This window comes from Manacus vitellinus, unplaced genomic scaffold (assembly GCF_001715985.3).
Source record: "Manacus vitellinus isolate BGI_N305 unplaced genomic scaffold, ASM171598v3 scaffold_17_pilon, whole genome shotgun sequence".
In the NCBI taxonomy this organism is placed as follows: Eukaryota; Metazoa; Chordata; class Aves; order Passeriformes; family Pipridae; genus Manacus; species Manacus vitellinus.
The window spans coordinates 4,047,685-4,071,885 of NW_021939256.1; the positions used below are offsets into that span (position 1 = coordinate 4,047,685).

The 24,201-nt window shown below is 37.5% G+C and overlaps 1 protein-coding gene across 1 annotated transcript in view; it reads right to left on the bottom strand.

Annotated features, from left to right (window-relative positions):
• The window catches only part of GABBR2 (gamma-aminobutyric acid type B receptor subunit 2), a 370,340-nt gene that overhangs the window by 182,499 nt on the left and 163,640 nt on the right, over nt 1-24,201 (bottom strand). Inside the window, exon 8 of the mRNA XM_018069987.2 lies at nt 23,069-23,129. Coding sequence (XP_017925476.1) covers nt 23,069-23,129 — 61 coding nt within the window. The remainder of the gene's footprint in view (nt 1-23,068; nt 23,130-24,201) is intronic.

The window sequence follows — 24,201 nt, forward strand, 5'->3', positions numbered from 1 at the left end:
AGCCAAAAACGTATGAAACATAACGTAAAGAAATGGTCACCCTTCTTATGTGAGACTGGTGCCTGGATCTTCACTTGAATATTTGGAAATATAGGGCCTCAAATTCTAGTCAAAGTCCTTTCCTTATTCCTGATGCCTTCAATGGTATTATCATCTGACTTTCTTGGAGGAATAGAGATGTCCTGGTCTTGGTCCTGGTAGGACCAGTACCAGGAAAGAGAAGAGACAATAAAGGGGCTAGGATTTATGGCACATACTGCATGCCCCTTGCTAAGTTTTGCCTGTGCTAAAAACCCATCCTGCCTAAATTACTTTTTTCACTCAACTAGACCATGTTACTCATTGCATCAGTAGCATGAGTAAGCATGGGGAAAGCACAGTTGCTGAACAGAACAGTGCTGTGTTGCATCCTCCTCTGCTCCGGCCTTGCTGTGAGGAGTCGCTGGCTCCTTTTCAATCACACCATTGGTGGGAGAGTGCTGCTGTTTGGCAGCACCTCTGTTTTCCATGCACAGCATCAACACTGAACTGTATCTTAGTTTGCCTTGCTCTACTGAATTATTTCTGGTACGCAGCAGTGGATATGTTCCCAGAAATGGAAATTTCTCACTTAAATAGAAAATATTCTATAACTCACATATCCTATTCATGGACTGTTTCTGCAGATGCTTTTCATCCTTGAACTGTAAAGGATAGCAGTGTTGCAATTTCTCAGGAAACCAATTCTCACTTCTGCAACTGGTATCGAAACCTTGTCAGCGTGCTGTATTACTTGGGTTATTTCTTCCCTGTGCAGCATGCCCTCAGGCATTCTGGTAGATTTTTAAGCTGCTGTTTTACTTAAAGATAGCATGTCATGGGTTTTCTAGTATTTCTTATGTGTGTATGTGGGAGAGACAGTAGACCTACCATAAAGACAAAGCCTGACAGAGTTCAAGTTTGGACAATGCTCTCAGGCACATGGTGGGACTCTTGGGGATGGTCCTGTGCAGGGCCAGGAGCTGGACTCAATGATCCTTATGGGTCTTTCCAACTTGGCACATTCTGTGATTCTGTGAAAACTTTATGGACTCTTGTACTAGCCATTAACAATACAGTTGTTTCCCATTCTTACTTCTACCCTCAATACACTGAATCCCTTCACAGCTTTGACACACCCCCCACCACCTCCAGCATACCAAAAATACTTTGCAAGACCAAAAGGAGTGACAAGAGACATCCTTGGTGACCAGTAGGCACAGGTGGTGGGAGGCACAGAGAAATGATGGGAGGACACAGACACTGCTTAGCCATGCTTCAGTCCCAAAAACTACAGCAGGTAATCCTGGAGATATCAGAGCCCCGAGAAACAGCAATGTATACCCTTAATACTCACGTACTTCCAAAAGAAATATTATTTATAGGCCTTTTTACCTATTGTTAAGTCCTTAATCTTGTATTTGGAGAGTCTAAATTCCTCAAAACGAATCAACTGTTTTGGGCATATCTCTACCATTTTGAAGTTTTACAGAAAAGGTCCAAAGAGAGAGTTACAGGTATCATTCAACTAGGTCCATTTCAAAGGCAGCGATTCACCAACCAGAACAGCATAACTACTTGGTTTGTGACTTTGGTTTATAAAACTGTCCTATTGAGTTTCCTGATTTTGCCTATAAAGATGAAGTAATGAACAAGCAGAAAACATAACATTTTTGATAATGTATAAAATCATTATGATTTTTTTTTAACTTGGGGCATGATTCTTTCAGATATACTGCTTCTATTTCCTTCAGTGGGGCTTCTCATGTCTTAGGTTTTTACAGGACATGCTGTAAAACAAATGTGGCTGAAAGACAATTGCATCCAATTGAAAGGAAACACCAAATCTATCTTATGATCTAGCTTGTGCATTGTCTGTTACCTTTAATAGTTGATACTGGTTTTGTGAAAACCTGCTCACTGATTTTAGTAAGAGAAGTTGGGTAAGTCTGTTTTGAAGAGGTTCAATTTCCTGCTCCTATTTTCTTAATAAAATCCTCCTTCTTTACACCCCATACAAACCTTTCATAGAGCTTAAACACAAAATTACCTGCTCTCTGAAACCCAGTAATATGCTCCTAAATTATCTAATTCCCATTCATTTAAAAAAAATAATAATTTATTCTATACCTTGACCTAGCATAGAGTGTAATTTAACAATCAAGAGAGCACTATACACATAATTTGAATGGTGAAAAATCATTTGAATTTCTCTGCTTCTTGTATGAGACATTTTCTTAGAGGAACCTGTGTATGACTAATTTAGTTCTATATCTGAAAGAAAACAGGCCTCTTGAAGATAAAGTTGAACAGAATTATCACAACAAATTTTTGTATCATCATGCCATCTTGGATGATATTTTTCTAACATTAAATTGCTATTGCTTTTGTATCAATCACAAATAAAAGAAAGTTTTAAAGCCAGTTTAAAGAGGACTGTCTCCAAATTTAATTACAGTTTTTTTGTCAGTATTTAATTTTTGGTGGAAACAAATAATGAATTAATGAGATCAGCTTGTAGTTCTGAATACTGTATAAATGATTTTTTCTTACTACAAATAAATTATTCTTGCAACTTTATTTGATCATCAAAACATGCAAAATATTACATTTGAAATAGTTAATCTCTTTCCCAGGTATTAAACAGGATTGCTACACGTAGCAAAATTCAGTAAATTTTAACAAATATTTTTAAAAGAGAAAAATAATATTGCAGAGAAGAAAAATTTAAAATTATATATTTATAACCAAATGCAGCATTTGTTTTTCGCTTGTTTTGATTTTTTTTGTTTGGTTTTTTTTTTGTTTTGCTTTTTTCTGTGATTGCCCAAACATTCTGTGTTAGTAATGAATTTGAAAAGAGAGAGGCACAGGAATCTGTACTAATGCGACTAGATACCAAACTGGCTTATTGTACTGGACAGGTACATGGGGACAGAGTCAACCACAGCCGTCCATCAAGTGTAAGACAATGAGCAATTAGTGAGGTGCTTCAGGGAGCCCACAAAATCTCCAAAACCCAAGTATGACACTAACAATTTCTGTGCTCTTAAAATTCATTCTAAAACTAAACTTACTAGCCTCAGGTGATACATCCCGCAAGACTGCTCAAGACAGTCTTCTGCTGAAGACACAAGTTACCACACACAAGAAAGTTGCACCCTTTCATAGGCTGTTGGGTCACTAACCCAGCTATGCTGGATTAGCCAACTCAGCTTAAGCATCATAAATACACATTTAATACAATTTATCAGACCATTATCTATTAAAAACCCTAATTTGCTCAGTTTTTCAAAGCAAATGTTTATTCCCGACCAGCTTTAAAGTCAGCCTAAATGGTGGTAAATGTGGATGGATCTTCCCATTCATAGTTCGCCATAGAGAGGGCAAGAAGGGCAACAGAGTCTGGTATTAACAACCTTGCTGAAGTCTTCCTGGTTCTGGATGGTGTACTGTTTGACATTTACCATGATTTGCATGTTCAAGAAAACTTTATGAACCAAAGCAGTATAAGTTAGGATGGTAAAGTCTCCTTTTTTCCCTTGTCCTTCTATACAATAAGTCATTCAGGGTGATATTCCTACCAGTCTTGCTCTGAGGAACTAGTCTTCAGATTTGCCGTGTTCTCCAAATTATTGTGCTGGGGAGGGATCTAAAATGAATTTAATCTTAATTTGCATTACTAAAAAATACAGTTTGGGCTTTCTTAGCAAGGATTCTGAGTTCTCATATTTACGGATTTAATTTTTGTTGATTTACTCTTCAGCAGTACCAAATTATTTTCTTGAGCTCTAAAGCCAGTAAATAATAAGTGTCTGAACTTGGCTATTTAAACTTTATTATATGAAAAGTGACTGCAGATTTGAAACCTACAGAACAGGCAACTGAATAGTACTTATAATTATTGAAATATTACTGTAGTTAATTCCTCCCTTTCATAGCTACTACACTGTTTATTAGTTAAAAGATGATTTGATGGAATTCCTCTGTCCAAACTTTGATGAGTACAGTGTAGACTTCTATATCACAACTACCTTGTCTAGGGTGCCTGTCTAGATGTTAAGGAAAACAGGCACTTCTTACAGAGCATGATTTGCTTGATCTACCACAGACACATACCAAAAGATAAGATTCAGTTTCTTCTGGAATTGCCAGTGTGTTTCCTTAACTTGGATCAAGACAACTTGCCTGGATGCAAATATCTGGGTAAATTCTTTGACTTTTCATGGATATCACAGGTAACACGGATTTCATCTCCTGAGATGACCATATTACAAAAGAAAGATGAGTTAAAACATATTCTCTTCTTACACAATGATCCATCACACGTAGTAGCATAGCTTTGAAAAGAGTTGAAAAACAAATGTTTGAAAGAAAGGTTTCCAAAAAGGCCACTGAAGAAAACAATACCAGCTCACAAACAGTAATCCTGCTGTCACACCTGTACAAATAGAGGGGAGCACACAAACAAACAGAAACTGAGCTCAGCCAAAGATGGCTGCTGGTGCACGGATATATTTGGGCTTAGGATTTTTGTTGAAATTTCCTACTGGTTTAACTAATTTAAGCTAATTTTTTAGGTTTTCCTGTACTTCAAAGTACTTCAAAGTACTTCAAAGGTCTATGACTGTTCAAATATACGTTAAGGAATTTCTATTTCTGTTTCCAGTTTTGTTGGCCAGGACATTCAATGACCTAGGCACCAAGGTCAAACACAAATATGGGCATAATTAATAGTGCAAATATATGCTAGAACTGACCCAGTACTTTTTTGTTCCATGAAAGAGGAATTCCTGTTAATCCTACTTAGTCTTGAAACAAGAGTCAGGCCTAAGAGAGTTAACTAAGATAGGCCCCCTAACATCTACTCTGCCTGAGCTACCAAGACTCATTCTGTTCTGCCTACTGGATCAAAACTTAGAAGAATGATAGAAGCAGTATACAATAGGCCTAGAGGTAATAAATTAGGATAAGGTAAGATAAGGTAGACATTTGAGTAGGAGAAATAAGCCTGGAGCCAAGGCTTTCTCCAAGCTTCAGTGAGCAGGTTGAGAACAATGGAAAGGTAGAGAGGTCAGACCCATGAAGATGAGAAGAAGACCCCAAAACCTGGGCTAAATGCCAGAACCCCCACCAAAATTGGGGGCCAAAAAAAACACTGCCCTAAGCGCCGCCTGAGCTCCACCTATATTCCACCTGTCATTAATATGTATAGATAGATGTTGCAATCATATGAATATGTATAAGAATTATATATGAAAATTGTATAAAACCCCTGAATTTGTGATACCTCTGAGCAAGTTTTCTGTGGTGTGAACCACACTTGCTCCCAACGTTGTAATAAATACCTTTGCTGCTCAAAAGATCCAAAGTGTCTGAGCAGTTCTCTGTACTGGATTTTTTGGCATCAGTCTCTTAAGTCAGTCACAGGACCACCCCTCTGAGATACATTACAGAACAGTTTAAGTTCCCTCTCAGAAAAATCTGGATGAGGGATCTAAACTCAGCTCTCCCCTACTCTAAATGAACGTTCCAGCTTCTGGACTGTCATTTTGCTCTTTCTTTGTAGTAAATTAATATTTAGTTACGTATACATAGCAAAAAAGTACCAGCATTAATGACTTCTTAGAAATTCACCCCAGATATATCTCAGGAGCAATTCAGTACCTTTAGAATAAAGAGAGGTTTTTATGCAAATTCCTGCTTTGCATCGACTGGAGGATGGAACTACATCTGAATTATGCACTTTTCATGTGGGTGTTCTGCATGCTAGGCAGAGGAGCATCCTGAGAAAAGTTGCATCCGACAGCATACTTTCTTGTAACAAAACACCTAATTTGTCCTGAGGTGTTAGGACTTAGAAGTGCCATATTTCAGTGCAAATGCGGAGCAGAAAAATGCTGGTGTAATTATGGGCATGCAAGGAGTTATAGAACAGGCAAATATCTGAGGAACAGTTCTGAGGATCTACATTCTTACTATTTAATTGGTAAACCAATCAAAATCAATTTCAATTAAATCCATAATATTCAGTTACCAAATAAAACACATTTATCATTCAAACTTAGAAGTTCATTTTCATCTGGCAAGGACAGTCAGTTTGTGTATGTGTCAAAAACCAAAGCAGAACCACAAAAAAACAATTCAAAATGACAGACACTTTTGCAATAACTAAATTCTATGTACACCTTTTATGTTTGTAGTCCTGGGAGAAGGCGTTACAACAGAATTTCACATGCTGGTATAAAAGCGTTTCTTGAAGGAAATAAGGATTTGTATTTCATATGCCTCAAGAACATAATTTCTACAACTGGGCACTTAATATTAATATTGGTTCAGAGATCAAAGTGGTCTGTGGAACAATATCTTGAAAATTAAAAGCAGCTATATTCCCAGATGAATATTTAATCCACATGCAAAATAAAGTCTCTTGCATTGTCTGTCAGATTACAGGTTTGACTATGTGAGATGCTGAAAGTCCTGAAAGTCCAATCAATTTAGTATTTCAAGACTGACTCAGGATTTTGCTGTATCAGGCTCAGAGTTTACAATGGTACAACTACACTGCTTCATAAAGGACTGCTTAATTAAAGCACATACACAGCAGTAATTCATCATACCATAAGCTATTGCTGATTAAAACCTGTAAGCTGGTTTTAAAACCTTGTGCACTCATTATAATAAATAGTAGGGAAGGATTCCCAAAGGCTTGACCCATTTCCAATGCAATTTGACCCAATTCAGTTTGATGCAGCTTCATTTATATTTTATCTGTTGATTGAGTTTTATCCATCTAACAGATCAGCTACTGATTTCTACATAACAGTACAACTTATAGAATCACTCCAGATGAAAAGGAGAAACAACTATTGTTCAGTTTTGTTTGTCCTTGGTCTCTCCATCGGGATTAATTATCTAACATCATCTAGCTAGCTTGTTTTGAAAAATGAAATGTGGATGGCATAACCTCCCTGGCAGTTTGTTCTACTACTTGACCGTTACACAGTTATCCAGTGATTTGGCTGATGTGTAATCTAAATATTCCCCTATGTCCTTCTCTAGCTCCATAATTATGGACCACAGGCAAAAGTCCTTCCTTGAGAATGGCAGCTAAATTGTATTATAGGAATGAAAACTTATCATGCGTACAAGCCAGGAAGCTTTCCTCCTGTTTCAGACCTTTATGATGCACTCACATCTTTTAGTTTAGGGAATCAGTGGCAATTTCTTGAACAGCAATTTACAAATCTCAGATGAGGAGAATTCCCAGCAAACTCATATCATCTGAGAAAAGGGAATACATGGGAGAATATTCCAGTCAAAGCACAATGGAGTTTACCACTACTCCAGGGACTGATTGTTACTGGTCCTCTACAAAGAGTGGAAAATACACACACAGTGGTGACAGAGGACATATTATATATTGCTTATGTTGTATCTGAGACAACAGTATATGCACATGACTATCTTTTATACAAAATTTAACCGATTGTAAAATTCTTAGCATTTTTTCCCACAGGAAGAATTAAACCCAGTTTTCAAGGTCTAGTTTCCCAGTAGTCCTCTGCTCTGGGAAGATACCAACAAAGATGAATAAAAAATGATCAACAAAGGGGAAATTCAGAGAACCCTGATTGTACTGCTTTTCTGTCCATCTTGGGAAGCCTTCCCATTTCTGTATTAGTCAAGAAACTGTGTGGTATGCTAAGTGGCAAACAATTTGACTGAATTAGAGTAACATTATGAAACATTTCAACTCTGTGTTTCCATCTCCATCCTGAGAAATGCAAAATAGGGACACAATTTCACTTTCTTAATGCAAAACGACTAAAACCCACTCTGTGGCTTAATCTCTCATTCAAGTTAAAGTCATGTCTCTCAGCATAAAATCATTCCAGTTTCTTTATCTGGACCTTGAATGAGTTTACCTCAGCTCCATGTAACTTTTCAATTGCTAGAGATTTTCAGCATTAGTAATTTTATACTTAAGAATAGAAGGAAAAAAAGTACTTGTGAGCTTTTACCTTTGATCTTGTAAGTGCTGACTTTTGAGTGCTTGGTTTATGGCATGCAAATGTTGCATTTCAGTCCCACACTCCCATCTCCCTGTTTTTTGCTTGTTTTTAATAATAGTTGCAAAGCCAAGATGAAAGGAAACCAAGCAAGTGCAATATATGTAGTCTTAAATAAAGCATAATATTTCATCCTAAATTTATCCAAAATAATGAGAATATAAATGTCACCTGGAATGAATACCTCCTGAATGAGTGTGAATTACAGATAGTCACCAAATCAATTACATTTTAATGAAGAATACTGATGAGCTACTTTTACATCTGTTCTTTTAGTCTATATGTTAGGGAGCTGGTGAAAGCACAAAACAACAGATACTGCCAAGGCCTAGAAACCATCTCTTCTCTCACCATCCTTTGCATCTGCACCTTGTAGTTATCTGAATTTCAGGAAAAGCACTGTTAATTTTGGAGTTCAAACATGCAAAATTTTAATACATGCCAAGAGTCCACAGCTGGCATCAGCCCATAGGCTTGAGTGCACCTTCCCCCCATTATCCATGCCTGGCTATGGCAACGCTACTTGAGGGAAGGAGGCTGAACATAATTGCAGAATCACAGAATCATTTAGGTTGGAAAAGATCTCCAAGATCATCAAGTCCAACCTTTGACCAAACTCCACCTCGTCAACTCAACCATAGCACAAAGTATCATCTCCAGTCATTTCTTGAATTCCTCAAATCTGTCACAAAAAGAGGCAGTACATATTTCTGTAGTATCTGTTGCCCAGCACAAGGAGGAATGTATGCAGATTGTGAAGGCTCAGAGTTACTCTTCCAGTACATCTGTCCATGTCCCTGAGGGATAGGAAGTCCTGCCAGGGATGCTAGTTGGACTGCTTTGCATGGATGCATCTGTAGGCAGCAAAAAGAGCCTTTTCTTCCAACTTCTCTGCCCATGCAAGAGAAGCCAAGGTTTTGCTAAATGGAAGAGCTCCAGGCCAAATAAATTGAACCTGACAGATCATTTAAGATAAACTTTTACTCCTCTTAGGATCTCATGCTAAGTAAATCTCAACATAAAATTTCACAAGGCAGAGATGAGGAACTTTGCAATGCTCCTGCCTAGACTGTTTTTCTTTCTTTTATTCAGTAAAGGAGCAAGAAAACATTATCATTATTCTGTCCAGATCTTCTCTGTCAATCAGAACAAATGTCTAAGGGGAGAAAAGCTTGGAAAAATGCTTGCCTGATGAGGTCTTCAGTTACAAAGCTGAGGGAGATGCATTTATCTGGCTACTTCATCTTACGAAAGAGTTAGGTTTTGGATTTGCTCCATTTGGGATGGGGGGATGTGTTTATTGACCTGGCTGCCAGCTAGCTTCACAGAATCACAGAATATTCTGAGTTAGAAGGGAGCCACAGGGATCATTGAGTCCAGCTCTTAAGTGAATGGCCCATACAGAGATCAAATCCGCGAGTTTGGCTCTAACCAACTGAGCTAATTTTTGGGAAAACCCATTTTGGGTAGCCTTTTCAAAATGCCTGAGTGACTTAGAAATACATGCCTTGTAACTCATTTGTCTTTCCCCCTAACATTTTATCTTTTATATTTCTTACATTTAGTCAGCTTCTTCCATACATATAGATAGATCATAGAGGGCTAGAAAAAAATAAAATCAAACTTTCATTAAAAAAAAATTGAAATATATATTAATAAGGGAAACAGAAGCACAAGTCCAACTCAAGCCCAGAGGAGGAATGAAATATTTTACTTCCTCAGTGGTCCATGGCATCTGTAGGGCATTCTACATCCATAGGACACGTCTACATATTTATGGTTTATGAGCCCAGAGTCTTCTCCAGAACTCACACTTTTGTAAACACCAGTAATGCCAGAGCCAGCCCACAGTTAGAGTTATGTGCTCCACTGATTTTAGCTAGCACAGTACATCAGCTGGCCAAAAGCCGCCTGAGTTTTCCAGGGATTAAAACAGGACTAAAGTGCTGAAAAATGAACCTGTAACACAGAGGCAATAGTCTAGCATTTGGCTACAGGTTATCACTTAGGTTGTCAGCTTAATTTATCAAACCTGGATACAAGCAGTTAGAGAGCTTTTGAGGATTTATAACTTCTGTATACAACTGCAGCCTTAAATCCACCTTAACATTTTCTCAATGTGAAAATTCACATATGGTTTTTCAAAAATTTTGCTTTCTTCTCGGAATTCAACAAGACCTTTGTGTATTTAGTGACCTTTGGGATTCACACTTCAGGGACTTTTCAAAGTCTTTCCCTTTGAAGGGGGTAAAGCACAGACTAAATATGTGAACAAGTCCCTCTTTTTTATCAGGCCCTCTGTCATTTACTAACACAGCACAATGCAACATTCGCCTGCTGTCACATCAGACTGCCACAGCCATGCTCCAAATGTCACATTAGCAAAGTCAGGTTAAAATCACTTTGTGTTACAACACTGTCTGCAGTGACCTTTTGAAGGGCCAGAATGAAAGGAAGGCTTAGCTCCCCTTGCTCCGTGCAGGGAGCATCTCCTAATTTTCTCTCCAAAATGCAAGAAGCACAGGCTTCATATTCAAGAGGGGGTTGTCAGATTTTATGAATGTGCGACATTTCTGCAATCCACTGAACTCTCCATGTCTCCATCCTATAACCTGTGGGTACAAGCAGTCTTCTAAAAGAATAAAATTGATTACTTGTGGATTTCGGTCTGTTTATGTCAGACACCTTGTTCTTTCCAATATGCAGGTTGAGGAGCACAGGGATCTGTTTTCCCCTGATGTACTCAGCTTTCCATTTTGACACTGTTTAGGGCAGTATGCGGAGTTATTTGACTCATCAGGTTTATTAATAGCTTGACCTTTTAAAACGGCCAGAACAGGGTATGTGAATTGCTAATTTGGGACCTATAGGGTACTCTTAACTGAAGCAAGGATCCACCATGACTGTATGACAGATGGGAATATGTTTCCCAGGGAAGAGCTATCCAGCCTCCTCAGTGCAAAAGCTTGTGGACAGCTATGCAGAAGGACTGGAACAGTCTGCCCAGTGAGGCAGAGGAGGCACCACATCCCTTGAAGCATTCAATAAGTGACTGGACCCAGCATTTAGTTCTATGATCTAGCTGACAAGGTGGTGATTGGACAAAGGTCGGACTCGATGATCTTGGAGGTCTTTACCAACCTAAAGGATTCTATGATTCTATGAATTTAGATGAAACCCTTTAATGAGGTATTGCTATTTTCCTCCTCCTTCAAGCTAGCCTTTATTGGTAAAGCTGAGATGATTCACAGTGGCCAAGCCACTGGCAGGAAGCTGTCCCAGTGCTTCCAATGTCATGTGGGTTTTCCAAGTCCACCTAGTAAAAACAGTCAAGTCCACAATCTTGCAAAATAAAAGGAAATTGGTTGTTATACATAAATGCTCCTACACAAGAGATTAACCGGTAAAGATTGTACAGTCTGTCAAGGTCAAGTATGGCCTGGATAGCTCTAAATTGGATATGCAGAAAGCAGCTCAAGGAGGAAAAATATGTCAATGGCATAGAGGTTAAACAAAGTGGGGAGGAATATACTGAGAACACAGTAAGGTATCAAACAGTTTGTGTCAGTAGTTTGGGATCATATAAAATAGCACTTAGTTTTATGTACAAATGACAGTTCCCTATTTCTCTGCCCGACCCTGTTCCTTACATGTACAGTATTAATTCAATACATTTTTCATACTGGCAGTAGTTTGAACTAAACCACTACTAAAACATCTGTGGTGAAATAATTTTGTTACAGGTAGATGTACTAGATCAATCTAATGAAAAAACTTACTCATGAGGAATTCATCCCTTGTCCTCTATAATCATTTAAGGAAAAAATTATACATGCACTCCAGTTGAAGACAGCATATACCAAGATGAATAGAATTGTAAGCAGACATTTTTCTCAACAGTCCACACTCATGTTCTCCCTTTGGCATTAATCTTTGAACCAGTAACTCAAGAGTAGGAAAATTATGACTCAGTCCTTTCATTCCAGGGGCAAGGGGATGTTTAGGTCCATAGTAAGTTTTTTAAAAATGTTTTGCCTATGTCCAAAATATCTGGAATGTGGTTGTTGTGGTTTTGTTGACTCCTAGAGTCTGTAAAAGAAAAGTCTGAAAAAATGAGCTTACTCTCAGATTATGTGACTACAAAGGGTTTATACTGCCACTTGGAATAAAGAAATGGAAAGCTACTGTTTTCTGAACTGGCATCCCCACTTCATTTCTTTTCAAAAGGAGGGTGATAAACTCCTGTTTAAGGAAATCAGCAGGATTCACTGAAAATAAACAGAGAAATGCTTATCACAGATGAGTAAACAATTCAGTATCCAATAACATGATTCAAACCAGAAAATGACACCTGTGCCATTGTGGAGTACTACCTAAGGTCAGACATTTAGAAACAAAATCCAAAAGATTTTTTCCTTCCAAATCTATTAATTACATGTGCTCATTTTCTATTACCATGTTTACAGAATCAGAATTCTTTAATTTCTGAACTAGAGTCCAGTGATGATGTATTGAAGTAGATAGTTTTTCCAGAAAAAAAAATGTCAGTTTAGAGAACAAGGTGCCAATACAATGACTGCATGATCTGCTATGACTTGAAATTAAATTACCATTTGTAATGACAGAACAAAACTAAACTATGATTAGGATGCAAAAAGAAGGAAAAGTAAATCTGAAAAGCAGTTCAGTCTTTCTGTAAGCTTAACAAGGAGTTAACACCTGGATTAATACTGCTCCTGTGCTCTCAAACTTTTAGTATGAACGCCTCTACAAATTCTGGAGCATAAGATTCACAACTGCCTTTGGTCACCTACACAGTGAATGAATCTATATTCACTGTTTTTAAAAAAAATATTCCTTTCTCACTTCCCTTATCTATGATAGGTCTGCCTGTCATAGTTGTTTTCTCATAAAACTGTGATGAAATTGTCTACCATCTCAGAAGTAGTTCTATAAAGGACACCTTTGTCAAATGTACTTTGTTATAAAATTCCACAGATTTAGAGATCTGTTAGACTTTATAACCTTATCTTGGCATCTCTAGCCTACAACTATACAAACATGCTGGTTTCCTGTACTACTAAACAATATTCTGTTTCGTCTGTTCAAATGGTGATATCAAATGATAAATCTATGTCCTTTCAGTCACCTAGATAAAGTTCATTTTCTTCTTTTCCATTAATTAAGAATTTAAGTTGTTCTAAGTCAACGTTCTCTGTCTCTCGGGGAAATATTTGAACTACAAGTTAGGGATGATGCCACTGCAATAGATGGCATTCTCTAATTATTAACTCAAATGAAATATTTTCCCACAATATATACCAGAATACACCAGATAGATTTTTTGTAAGTCTTCTGGCTCTTTTTATCCCCCTGTAGATGTATTAAAAATCCTTCCAGAAAAAAAATGTCTCTCTGAGATGTCGAGGGGAGAGATTTGCCAGCACACAGCTCTGCAGAGATCAGCAGGTCATGGTGGCCCTGTAGCCCTCAAGAGAGCCTCTGCCTCTCTTCAAAAGACAGGGAGGACTGGGTGGTGACAGGGTGGGACAGCGCTGTACATCACCTGAAATGGAACATCTGAACAAGTTAACTCGAGTAGAAGTAGGATTCTGAATACTAATTGAAAAAAATTGTTTTCTAAATTGCAGTAAAAGTTGGAGATTTCTGAAGGAAAGACCTGACAATTCTTTCACGTCCTTTTTAGACACCATTTCTTTAGTAGGGTACTAATTTCTGTTAACTTTCTGGAGCTGGGTACTTCAGTCTTTTGTAGAAATTAATTACTATAAAATTACTTCCATTGCTTTCCAACTTTTTTTCTTTGCTGTTATGTTTGAAAGTTAGTCCTTTTTCTTGGTATTTAAGACATCCCCTAAGACATTTTTGCACAGCATAGTGACAGAGACTTATCAGATCCTGTGAAACCGTGTGCCTCAGAGTATGCTGGATGCACTGAAACAGAATCCTATAAAAATGGCAGCTATCTCTATAATGCATGTGCTTGTCCCAGTAATAATTATTTGCACAGTTCAAGCCACCTCTCAAGGGATGAACAGCTCTGTAAAGCACAGGTACAGACACAGTAAAAAATAGGTCTCCCCTGTTCCTCACGTGCCCGGGGGGAAAACAATGAATCCAACTCTTCTCAGCAACCCTGCTTACTGCAACTTTCAGTGGCACAGAAGTACACCCATCTAGCCTGAAACTGGTTGTCTCGAATACTGACAGCTGCAAAGCTGTGGTCTCCCATAGCTGCGCTCCCAATGGAAAGGCTACCTACCAAATGCTGATTTTGCTCCTGGGCAGATTTCCAGCCTGCAGTCTGCTCCCTGTTATTGTTGCTACACTGCTAGCAGCACCCCAGTTGGCCTGTTTAAAGCTAGCTCAGGTAAAACAAAATAAGCTGCCATGACAACCAGCAGCTGCAGTATCAGCATACCCTTTCAGTGTGTCCTTCCTGGCCTTGCAATTTATATCCACACAATACCACTTGCTCAAAATGAGGTGACTCAAGTAACTCCACACACTTAATCCCATTAATCTTTCTTTGTAAGTAATTCCCTAAGACCTCAAACAATTTCTATAGCCCTTATCCATCCTTTCTTCAGTTTGACAGCACACGTACGCGACTTAGGTACCTGAATCTCAATACATTATCCCATGTTTATTTATAAAAACAAACCCAATGAACACAAACCCCAACTACTAGTAAGTAATACTAACAGATTACAAGAGGAATAACTGGCACAGGGGGGAACAGTGCTGCTGGTAGGTATGGAACAGAAGAGAAATCGAACAGGAAATATGTTAAAAATAATTTGAAAAAAGGGGGAAACCACTATAAACATATATTAAAATATAACCTCCTTTATGGTTTCATCTAACAGAGGACTGTTATAAAATTGCCTCAGATACTGATAATAAAATTATCAGGTGGTGTTCAGTGCTAGTAAGGTACAGTGTAACATACAAGAGAAAATGAATATTGAGTATACAAGCGTAGTGGTTGGTACTAATTAATTAATAATATCCAGGATGATACCTTGGACTTACTGTGGCTGGTTCTTTGAAAACATCAGTGTTGTGCTCACCAGTGGCCAAAGAAGCAAAAAGAAGACAAATGTGGCAGAACAGAATATTGGGAAAGCAGTTAAAATAATACAGAAAGGTCATTCAGAGTGTGAGGTATGGAGGTGGATATTTCAGTGCTATGTGTGGCTCACATTAAGCTCTCACAGAAAGGGAATAAGAGTATCATGAGAGGTAGGGGCTTATTAGAATTATGGAGCAGGTTTTACAAGATGGAAAAACTAAATGGATGACAAAGACTCGCGTTTCTAAAAAGACTCATTGATAAGAGAGACCTGTAAAACATGAACAATGTGTGGAAAGTAAGACACATTTATTAATTGCTTCCCACACTACAGGAATCAGGGTATGCCCAATGAAATTGTAAGACAGTTAATTTAAAACAAACAAACAAACAAACAGATGGAAGGGCTTTATTCCTTACATGCATATTTATTTTGTGAAACTCATTGCTAGTGGATGTGTTGAAGGTCAAAAGTATAAATGGATTAATGAAAGATATGACAAATTTATAGACAATAAATCCACATGCAACTGTTAAACCTGATGGTCCAAAGACACCTTCCAGCTCAAAAACTCATGAAAACATTTGCCTTTGGGAACTCGGAGTGTAAACCAGACAAAAAACAATTCTATATACTTCTGTTCTGATACAGATACCCATAACATATAGAGTCTTCACACACTTGGGAAATCTCAGCTTCAATTCACTTTCTGCCTGAGGAGCATTATAGTTTTCACTTCTTTGTATTTATGACCAGGCGATACGTAAGTCTGGATAAAGATTTTCACTATTTGTCCTGCTAAAATCCTGTACAACATAGAAAAAAAATCCAGACCAATAGACCGAAGATAAAGAGTAAGAGGCCCTGATACTGTAACTTTTAGCAGTTATGGTACTCACTTGGATGAGAGATCTAAGCCCCAGAGATTTACATTCAAATACTGTGGATTTAAAGGAAAATAGAGAACCAAAAAAAATAGAACTGATGTTGGAAGAGCAATTAAATCTTATGTTTTCTCCTTACAAATAATCTAACCACCAGTCTAGGGTTTCATGATTATCCTTACTAGAAACAACACAAAGAAATACACCAAGTGGTATCAGTAGCATATAGTGGACAAGTATCTGTAAATAAAGTGCCAGAATCACATGCTGCCGAGGAGCAATAGGTTAAGATTAAATACAGCTGGCCTAGCAGAGAACTCAATATATAGTAAAAGTGATCTGTCTGTCTCAAGGCACATTTACAGCACTTCAGAGGTCTGTTTAACTTGTTCTTCAAAATTTCCAGAGGTAGAAATTTTATGCATTTTCCAGTGATTAAATATCCCTTTCATTAGAAAATTTTTCCTAACATTTGGCTCAAATTTCCACTGCTACTATTCAAATCCCTTAATTCTCAGCCAGATGATGAGAGCAGAACAAGCAAAGGTTTTATCAGCAACTGTCACGCATTTCAACCATCTTCTCTTCTTTAAGCAGCCTAGATATTTTGCTTTTCTCAATGAGGTATCTTTTTAGGCTTCTGTCATCTCTGCACATATTTCTTAAATCAGCACTGGACATAGGAGTTTGCTATAGCCTTTTGGCACTGGGGAAATTAAAAGGATACTATTATTTATACATCCCAGTGCAGAATTTTTTTTTTTAGCTTTTCAAGTTTTTGCTTATTCATGTTCAGCCTATGACCCATTGTAATCCCTAGTTCCTTTTATAATTATAGCCTGGTGAATTGTTTCCCATTCTGTTTTTGTAGAGCAGTTTACTCCCAATGTAGCACGAGACATTTGACCTAAAATAACAGCATTATTTTTTTCCTGATTACTTCTTCAATTTCTTCATATTTGTTTGAATCCTTGTCTGGTCCCCCTCGTGCCTGCTGACTCTCTCAGGGACCACTGTACATTTTGATAATTATATTTTCTAGCTCATCTTCTTTATCAGTAATGACAATATTCCATGACTCAAGATTGAAGGCTCGATATACCTCTCCATATGAGGAGGCTATTATTTTCATTGAAAGGGGACTTTAACTCAGTTTTGTGGACACCTTCTATTTTCATAGAGATCATATAGACGATAGTATCCCAAACTGCTTAAGAGAATGGCATTGACAAAAAAAGACAAAAGTAGTACTCTGCAGAGTTATGTGACTGAAATGCAATGCCTAAAATATTTTTTGAATCAGTGTTCTAACTGACAAGTTATAAGACAAGATAACACCCCTGGGGTTTTGTATACCACAGTTCATACCAACAGAATAAACTGCTATTGAAATATCTGAGAGAATGTAGAAAATTATTATTTAGGGGATATTTCAATGGGGGAGGACCTATGAAATGTTCCCCAAAGTCATCACTAACTGCTCTGGAGCTGAAAAATGTTTGGAGTGGGGCGGGGTGTCATCATGTGTGTCAGTGTATTGGAAAATTGCTACAAATCACCATGGGCACTGCTTAACAGACTTAATTTGACAGCATTTAATTTTAACGGGACTTAATTTTGTTGGGACAGCATTTAATTTTGACAGGACTTAGTTTGACACACCTACAGGTTAGAGCAAAGAAGTGACTGAGAGCAGCCCTGTGGAGAAGGACTTGGGGGTGATGGCTGATAAACTCAAGATGTGTGCTTGCAACCCAGAAGGCCAACCACATCCTGAGCTGCATTAAAAGGAGTGTGGCCAGCAGGCTGAGGGAGGTGATTCTCCCTCTACTCTGCTCTCATGAGACCCCCACCTGGGATACTGCATACAGTTCTGGTGCCCCCAACAAAGAAGGGCAATGGAACTGTTGGAGCAAGTCCGAAAGAGAGCCATGAAGCTCATAAAGGGATAAGAGCACCCTCCCTATGAAGACAGGCTGAGAAAGTTGAGGCTGTTCAGTCTGGAGAAGAAAAGGTTGCATGGAGACCTCTCAGCCTTCCAGTATCCAAAGGGGGCCTACAAGGAAGTTAGAGAGAGAATCTTCAGCAGGAACTGTAGTGATAGGAAAACAGGGAACAGCTTCAAATTGAAACACAGTGGGTTTAGATGAGATATGAGGAAGAAATTCTCTACTGTGAGGGTGGTGAGGAATAGGTTGTCCAGAGAAGCTGTGGATGCCCAACCCTGGAAGTGTTCAGAGCCAGTTCGGAAGGGACTTTGAGCAACCTAGTCTAGTGGGAGATGATCCTGCTCATGGCATGGAGGTTGGAACTAGATTATATTTAAGATGCTTTTCAACCCAAACCATTCTATGATTCTATAAATTGATCGCTACGCTAAAAAAATACTGGTCACTAAGATACAGATAGTTACAATCTAACTACACTACTCATATGGAGATAAAATGAAGTTGATACGGTACAATGAGAAGTCTACCAAATACACATTCACGCAATTACAGTCAAGATCTCCAGTTAGGATGTGTCAGAAGAAAGCTTTCTAACTCCTTGGTTAACTCCCTTTTTTTGAGTGCAAAATGATAGTCTTTAATGACACAGTGGTCTTTTTCAGAAGTATCCAACTCAGAATCCTCTGACCAGGATAAACAGCACACAGTTTAATTTACATCTTTATTGTTCATTACATGACATTAGCAATTTTTTATTGATCACTAGTCAAATTCTGCTCAACCAACAGAATTCTGAATTTCTTTATATACTTTTCCCCAAAGTTCATATCCAGATATTTGAACATACTCCTCAACCTCAAAAAAACCACTTAATATTTACAAGGAAATTGTATTCTGAATTTTTAAGTTTTCTGCAGAAGCAGTGAAATATGAATCCATCAGTTCTGGATATTTGACACCACAGTTTCCAGATATATATCTCTAAGTTTTCAGAGTTGTTACTAAATATTTTCTGTTTATTGGATTGTATTCCTTCAACGTTATCACAGAAATAAAATCCACAGACTGGCTCTTTGGCATCTATTCTGGACAGATGTTAAATATAAAAACAAACAAACAAACAAACAAACAAAAAAAAAAACCCAAAAAAACAAAGGCAAATAATCTCATTATTTAAATGAACATTTATGGAAGCAAGGACCAACAGCAGTTAAGAGTATGATGGCCTGTACTTAGAATAATTGAAGGAAATTTTTCCAGGCTTGGATTAATGCCCTTGGAGAAGAAGCTACTGTATATGTGGATGATTCTGGAGAATTTCTCCTTCATTGAAGGACAGCAATCCTGGATTCTTGTATATCTTTCTCTTGACTGTAGAGTAGACATTTGTCTATGTGTTTTGATTAAACTCAGAGAAGAGTTTAAGTATATCTGGGTCTCTTACTGCAGAAATTCAGTAGAGCTTTTTCTAAGACCAAAGGGGTTACACTTGACAAGTTACACTCTTCCTCTTACTCAGCACCCAGATCACCTTTCAGCACTAACAGATGTCATGCCATATTACCTGGCTAAACGAGTTGAAACTCTTAAATTCTTCCCAGAAAGACACAGCAGGACTTACACACATTTCAATGGTATTTGCTTACAATTCACCTATAAGTTTCCTTTTGAACCTATTTAAGCACAGATGTCTCTTAGGTTTTCTCCACAGCCTGACAGGAATAGGCATCTGACTGAAAGCCTTTTAGGCTTCAGTCTGATTAATCAGAAAAGACCTGCCAAAGTGAAACATTTTGAAGGACAGGTATAGATCTGTTCTTGAGGCCTCCTGTATCCCAGTAATCTATAATCTCAGTTTTTTTACTGTCCTCCTTGCTCCTTGATATGCACACAAAAGTTGTCAGGATTCGCTTTCAGCTCTTACTAGAGAAAAGATTTTTACAATCTACTTCAACTACATGTTTGACGATGAGAATAGTCCTTAAATTGTACCTCTGGAAAAATTGCCATTCATTTGGAAGGATGCCAGCTTCAAACATCACTTGGATACTTGAGCTAGGCTGGCAGTCTGCTCTTTATTTACCAGGTAGAGGAAGAAAAGGTTATTACATGTGCTTTGAATCCTTTGTTACATATTAAATTGTTCCTGGGTAGTATCCATGATCTATAAAGCACTAAGTAGTTTGGTCACAGCTATCTCTGGCACCATCTGTTTGACCACTTGTAAAAGTAACAGACTGCACAGAAGCAGAAAAAGAGGCATGACTAGCATGAGTTTGGGAAAAATTATATCTAGATTCAAAATTAAACCAGATATTCAAAATTTCATCACAGTGAGTCAGGCATGCTGCAGTTATCCCCTGAAGCCTCACAGGCTGTTTTTCCCTTGCTTCTGGTAGACATAACTGTCTGCTTCTTCCATAACTAAAACTTTTGCAGATAGTCTCATTAAAATAAAAATTTCCAGCAAAGAAGAAAGATTTAGCTCCTGAGTCTGGCCAGCTGATTTTCTACCCCAGAAAATGAGGAACAGAGGTTTGGGTCATATTCTGATATATGATTTCATATTTATCTGCTTTATTTTTCTGCACTGAATTATTTGTGACAACTGTGATAACTTTCATTCAAATTGTTAAAAAATCTGTAAAGTTATGTAAATGAAAAAATGATTCTTGAGGCATAGAGAACTAAAACTGGTGATTCCCAGTTATTATGTTTTGATAATAAGCTACTAATACATTTAATATATTCTATATTAATAATTACAATTAATCCTATAAAAGCATTTCCAAGACATCTTTGATGTGGTCTTTTTTCCTTGAAATCATCATGATTACTACTACATTCCAAAAAAAATTTAACCAATGAGTTGTATATCTGTCTCATGCTTGATAGTACCTAATAGCTATAACTATGAAGGAAAAGCCCATTTTCCATTTTAAGTACTGGACTTAATTAACTTCTTTACATTACTAGGAACTTTCCTAACAGTCCAAGAATTATTAAAAGTTAATGAGACTGTTTCAGGAAGCTTCCTAACCAATAAAGGATTCTTTTGAACAAATTAATAATTTCTACAATTATACCATAAGTATTGAATATAAAAGCTTTGGATAAAAACAATACCAACAAAAGAAGAACAGAAAAAATCTCTGTTAATAGTTAGAATATAATTTGTAGTTTTTAAAAAGATAACTTTTATCGGAGTTGTTATACTGTTCCTTATTTCAATTTCTCATACATTTTTGTACCTTCTTTTCATTTCCAAAATGATTGAGAAACTAAACAAAACTTGAGACCAGCCTTAAGACGTGTTGACAGACTATTGTACACATAAGAAAAAAATTAAGCCCTTCTCTGGCATTTCTCCATTGGATGACTGAGTTATTTTCTTCCCATAGGCTAATTGGAAACCTTTGTTTGATGATCAAAATCCCAAGTATGTGCTTTAATCAGTTCTGAAATAGTAATTTTTAATTTCAAGGAATTATAAAATGGGTATATATCTCCTATGTTCTTATTAATCCAACAGTACTTTAACTTATGGTAAAACCACTGGCATTAAATAGTAGCTAATATGAAACTGAAGACATAAAGAAACTCAATTTGAATGGTTGGAAATATAAATTAGTATAAAATCAGTTATCCTGGACTTGTATTGCTCCTCCAGATTAGTTCAGAAGATACATGTTGGAGCTCCCCATGATTCCAAATCGTATCCTTAATGCGCAAAGGAAATGCACCAAATTCCCTCCTCTCTCAGATGTTCTGAAAGGTAGCTGCCTTAGTCATAATGCATAACAGCTCCTTCGGACTTCTGAGCAATAAACACATCTTTTAGAACTTTTCTCATGATTTTTGCATGTGGCTGTAAACACTGCTATTATGAAAAAAGGGGGGTGAAAGGGAAGAAGAGGAAGCAATCAATATTTATTACTAGTGTTGAGCAAGAATTGCTAAATTATACTACCATGAGATGACGTCTGCAATGTTTTAGTGGGTCGAAATGCTTCCGGGAACAAGAGTTAATAGCATCAGTTATAGTTGTGAAGGCAAGAGCAATCCTGACCATTGCTTCAGTAATTTAGAAGGAGTAACAGATCCCCTCAAGTGCACTGCTGTTCATTAATAATAATGCCCATACAGCAGATGATTTCTGTTTAAAGAATGAGCCTTTGTAACTTGGTCAGCAGGATTATGTTTAAAGCGATCTCCTGAAAACAAAAGGAGTGCAAGCTTCTCTCTCACACATTGTTTGAAAAGAATTTGCCATCTTACTACTACTCTCATGAGATCATCCAAATGCAATCATCTCCAGTTTTATCTCAGCCTCAGCCTAAGAACAAAATTGCATACTATAAACTGCAGAAACGACTACAACATGAATCACCATTTCTGCAAAAAAACTCTCCCAGCAAGCACCTCATCCTGGCTGCAAATGGCCCTTGACAAATCCCTGCGGCTGCATTTGTGGTCTCTGCTGCTGAGACCATTCCCTGGAGGCACAGCTCAGGCTGAGAGGATGCAGCAGGCTTGGTGAGTTGTGCTTTCGAGCGTGTTGCCTCCAAGGGATGGGGTCAGCAGTTTGTGTCCTCTGCACGCTGAGGGACTGACTCCTCAAGCAACTTTTAGCAAGCAGTTGCAGAATGTCAAAAGTGAGTCTTAAGAGAGCACCAACACTAACTTGAAAGAGCTTAACAGCAAAAATCTTCTCTAAATTCCCCTTCAGATTTCGTTTTCAGAAACAACTGCATTAAGGAGTGGATGATTAGCTGACCAGGAGGGTTTTTCAAACAGCTGCTGGTTGTTAAAGATCAGTAATTTCTATAAATATGTGGACTGTTGTCAAGAAAAATTCTTGGAAATAGCTCACAGAACTCAAGATTCAGAACATAGTATTTTAAAAAGCTAACAAAAACTTATTAAGTACCTTGCTGCATCTTCTAAGCAGTTCATTGTACATATTTAAAACATCCTGAAACAAATGCAACTGATACACAAGTTTGAAACTCTATACATAATTATAATGAAAATTGTTTGCAACCTACCTTGGAATTGTGTAAATTTGATGGTTCCCATCCTCTCTCCATTTCTGAAAACAACTTGACCCTAAATAAAATAAACAAATACCTTAAAAGTTTTATAAATCTCTCATAATATAGTTTCATTAACACTGTAATTTTCTATTAACTATTAAAATTACCAAAACAATGTTTAAACTCTGAACATAGTAGATAGTAGATTCAACGAAGGACAAAATAACTCAATTAACAGCTCCTTAAAGCTTTCTTCAAATGGCCTTAGAAAGTTGACTGGTGTTACCACCTATTTTTCATGGATGGAAATGGAAGTACAATAAAGCCAGTAACTTATTGAATCTCAGATGATGAGAGATATGCAAACAAACAATTTTCACGGTTTGACTGTTTTTATCAAGGATATGTGAATCTATCCAAGATCACGCAAGAAAATCATTCTCCATTTTATTCATCATACAGTTCTCCAAAGATAATTATCATATCTTATATACTTATCCTACTAGATTAGGGATACCAGTGGCTCCTGTGGCTTGGTTTTGTACTATGCCAACACGTGTGTCCTAGTATTCATTTTAAATGTAATGTCTTTAAGTCAGTACTACTGTTTGTGGTGCTACAAATTGTTATTCTCATTATAATGGTCATGCAATGCTTAAGCCTCCTCACATATCCCTAGGAAATTACTCCCATCTTTCATCACATCTTTCTGGAGTAAATTAAGAAAAGATCTTTTTAAATTTCCTCCTTACTTCAGCTGTTTCATAATTAAGTATGAAAGAAGAGGGTTTCATTCATTTATGCTAAGAAGTATTTTTAATATTTTGAACCCGTAGTGGAGGTCCGAGTGTTGTCAAGATGGATTGCTGTTCTACTGCATCCCTGGTTTGGTTTATTAACATCATCGCCATTAATCTTTGTTTTGGCAGACATGAGGGTAAAAAAAAACAAATGGCAAACATGTAAAGCTACAGTACATTTCTCTGTGCAAGCCTGCCCTTTCTTGAATAATCTGTTCTGGTCACTGAAGAGATGCACTGAAGGCCTCTGAATTACTGAAATCAACTCCCTGCAGGAACTGATTGGAGCAACAACAGTTTGGTAGTACAGCACACATACCTCCCATTTCCTGCAAGCCACAGAAC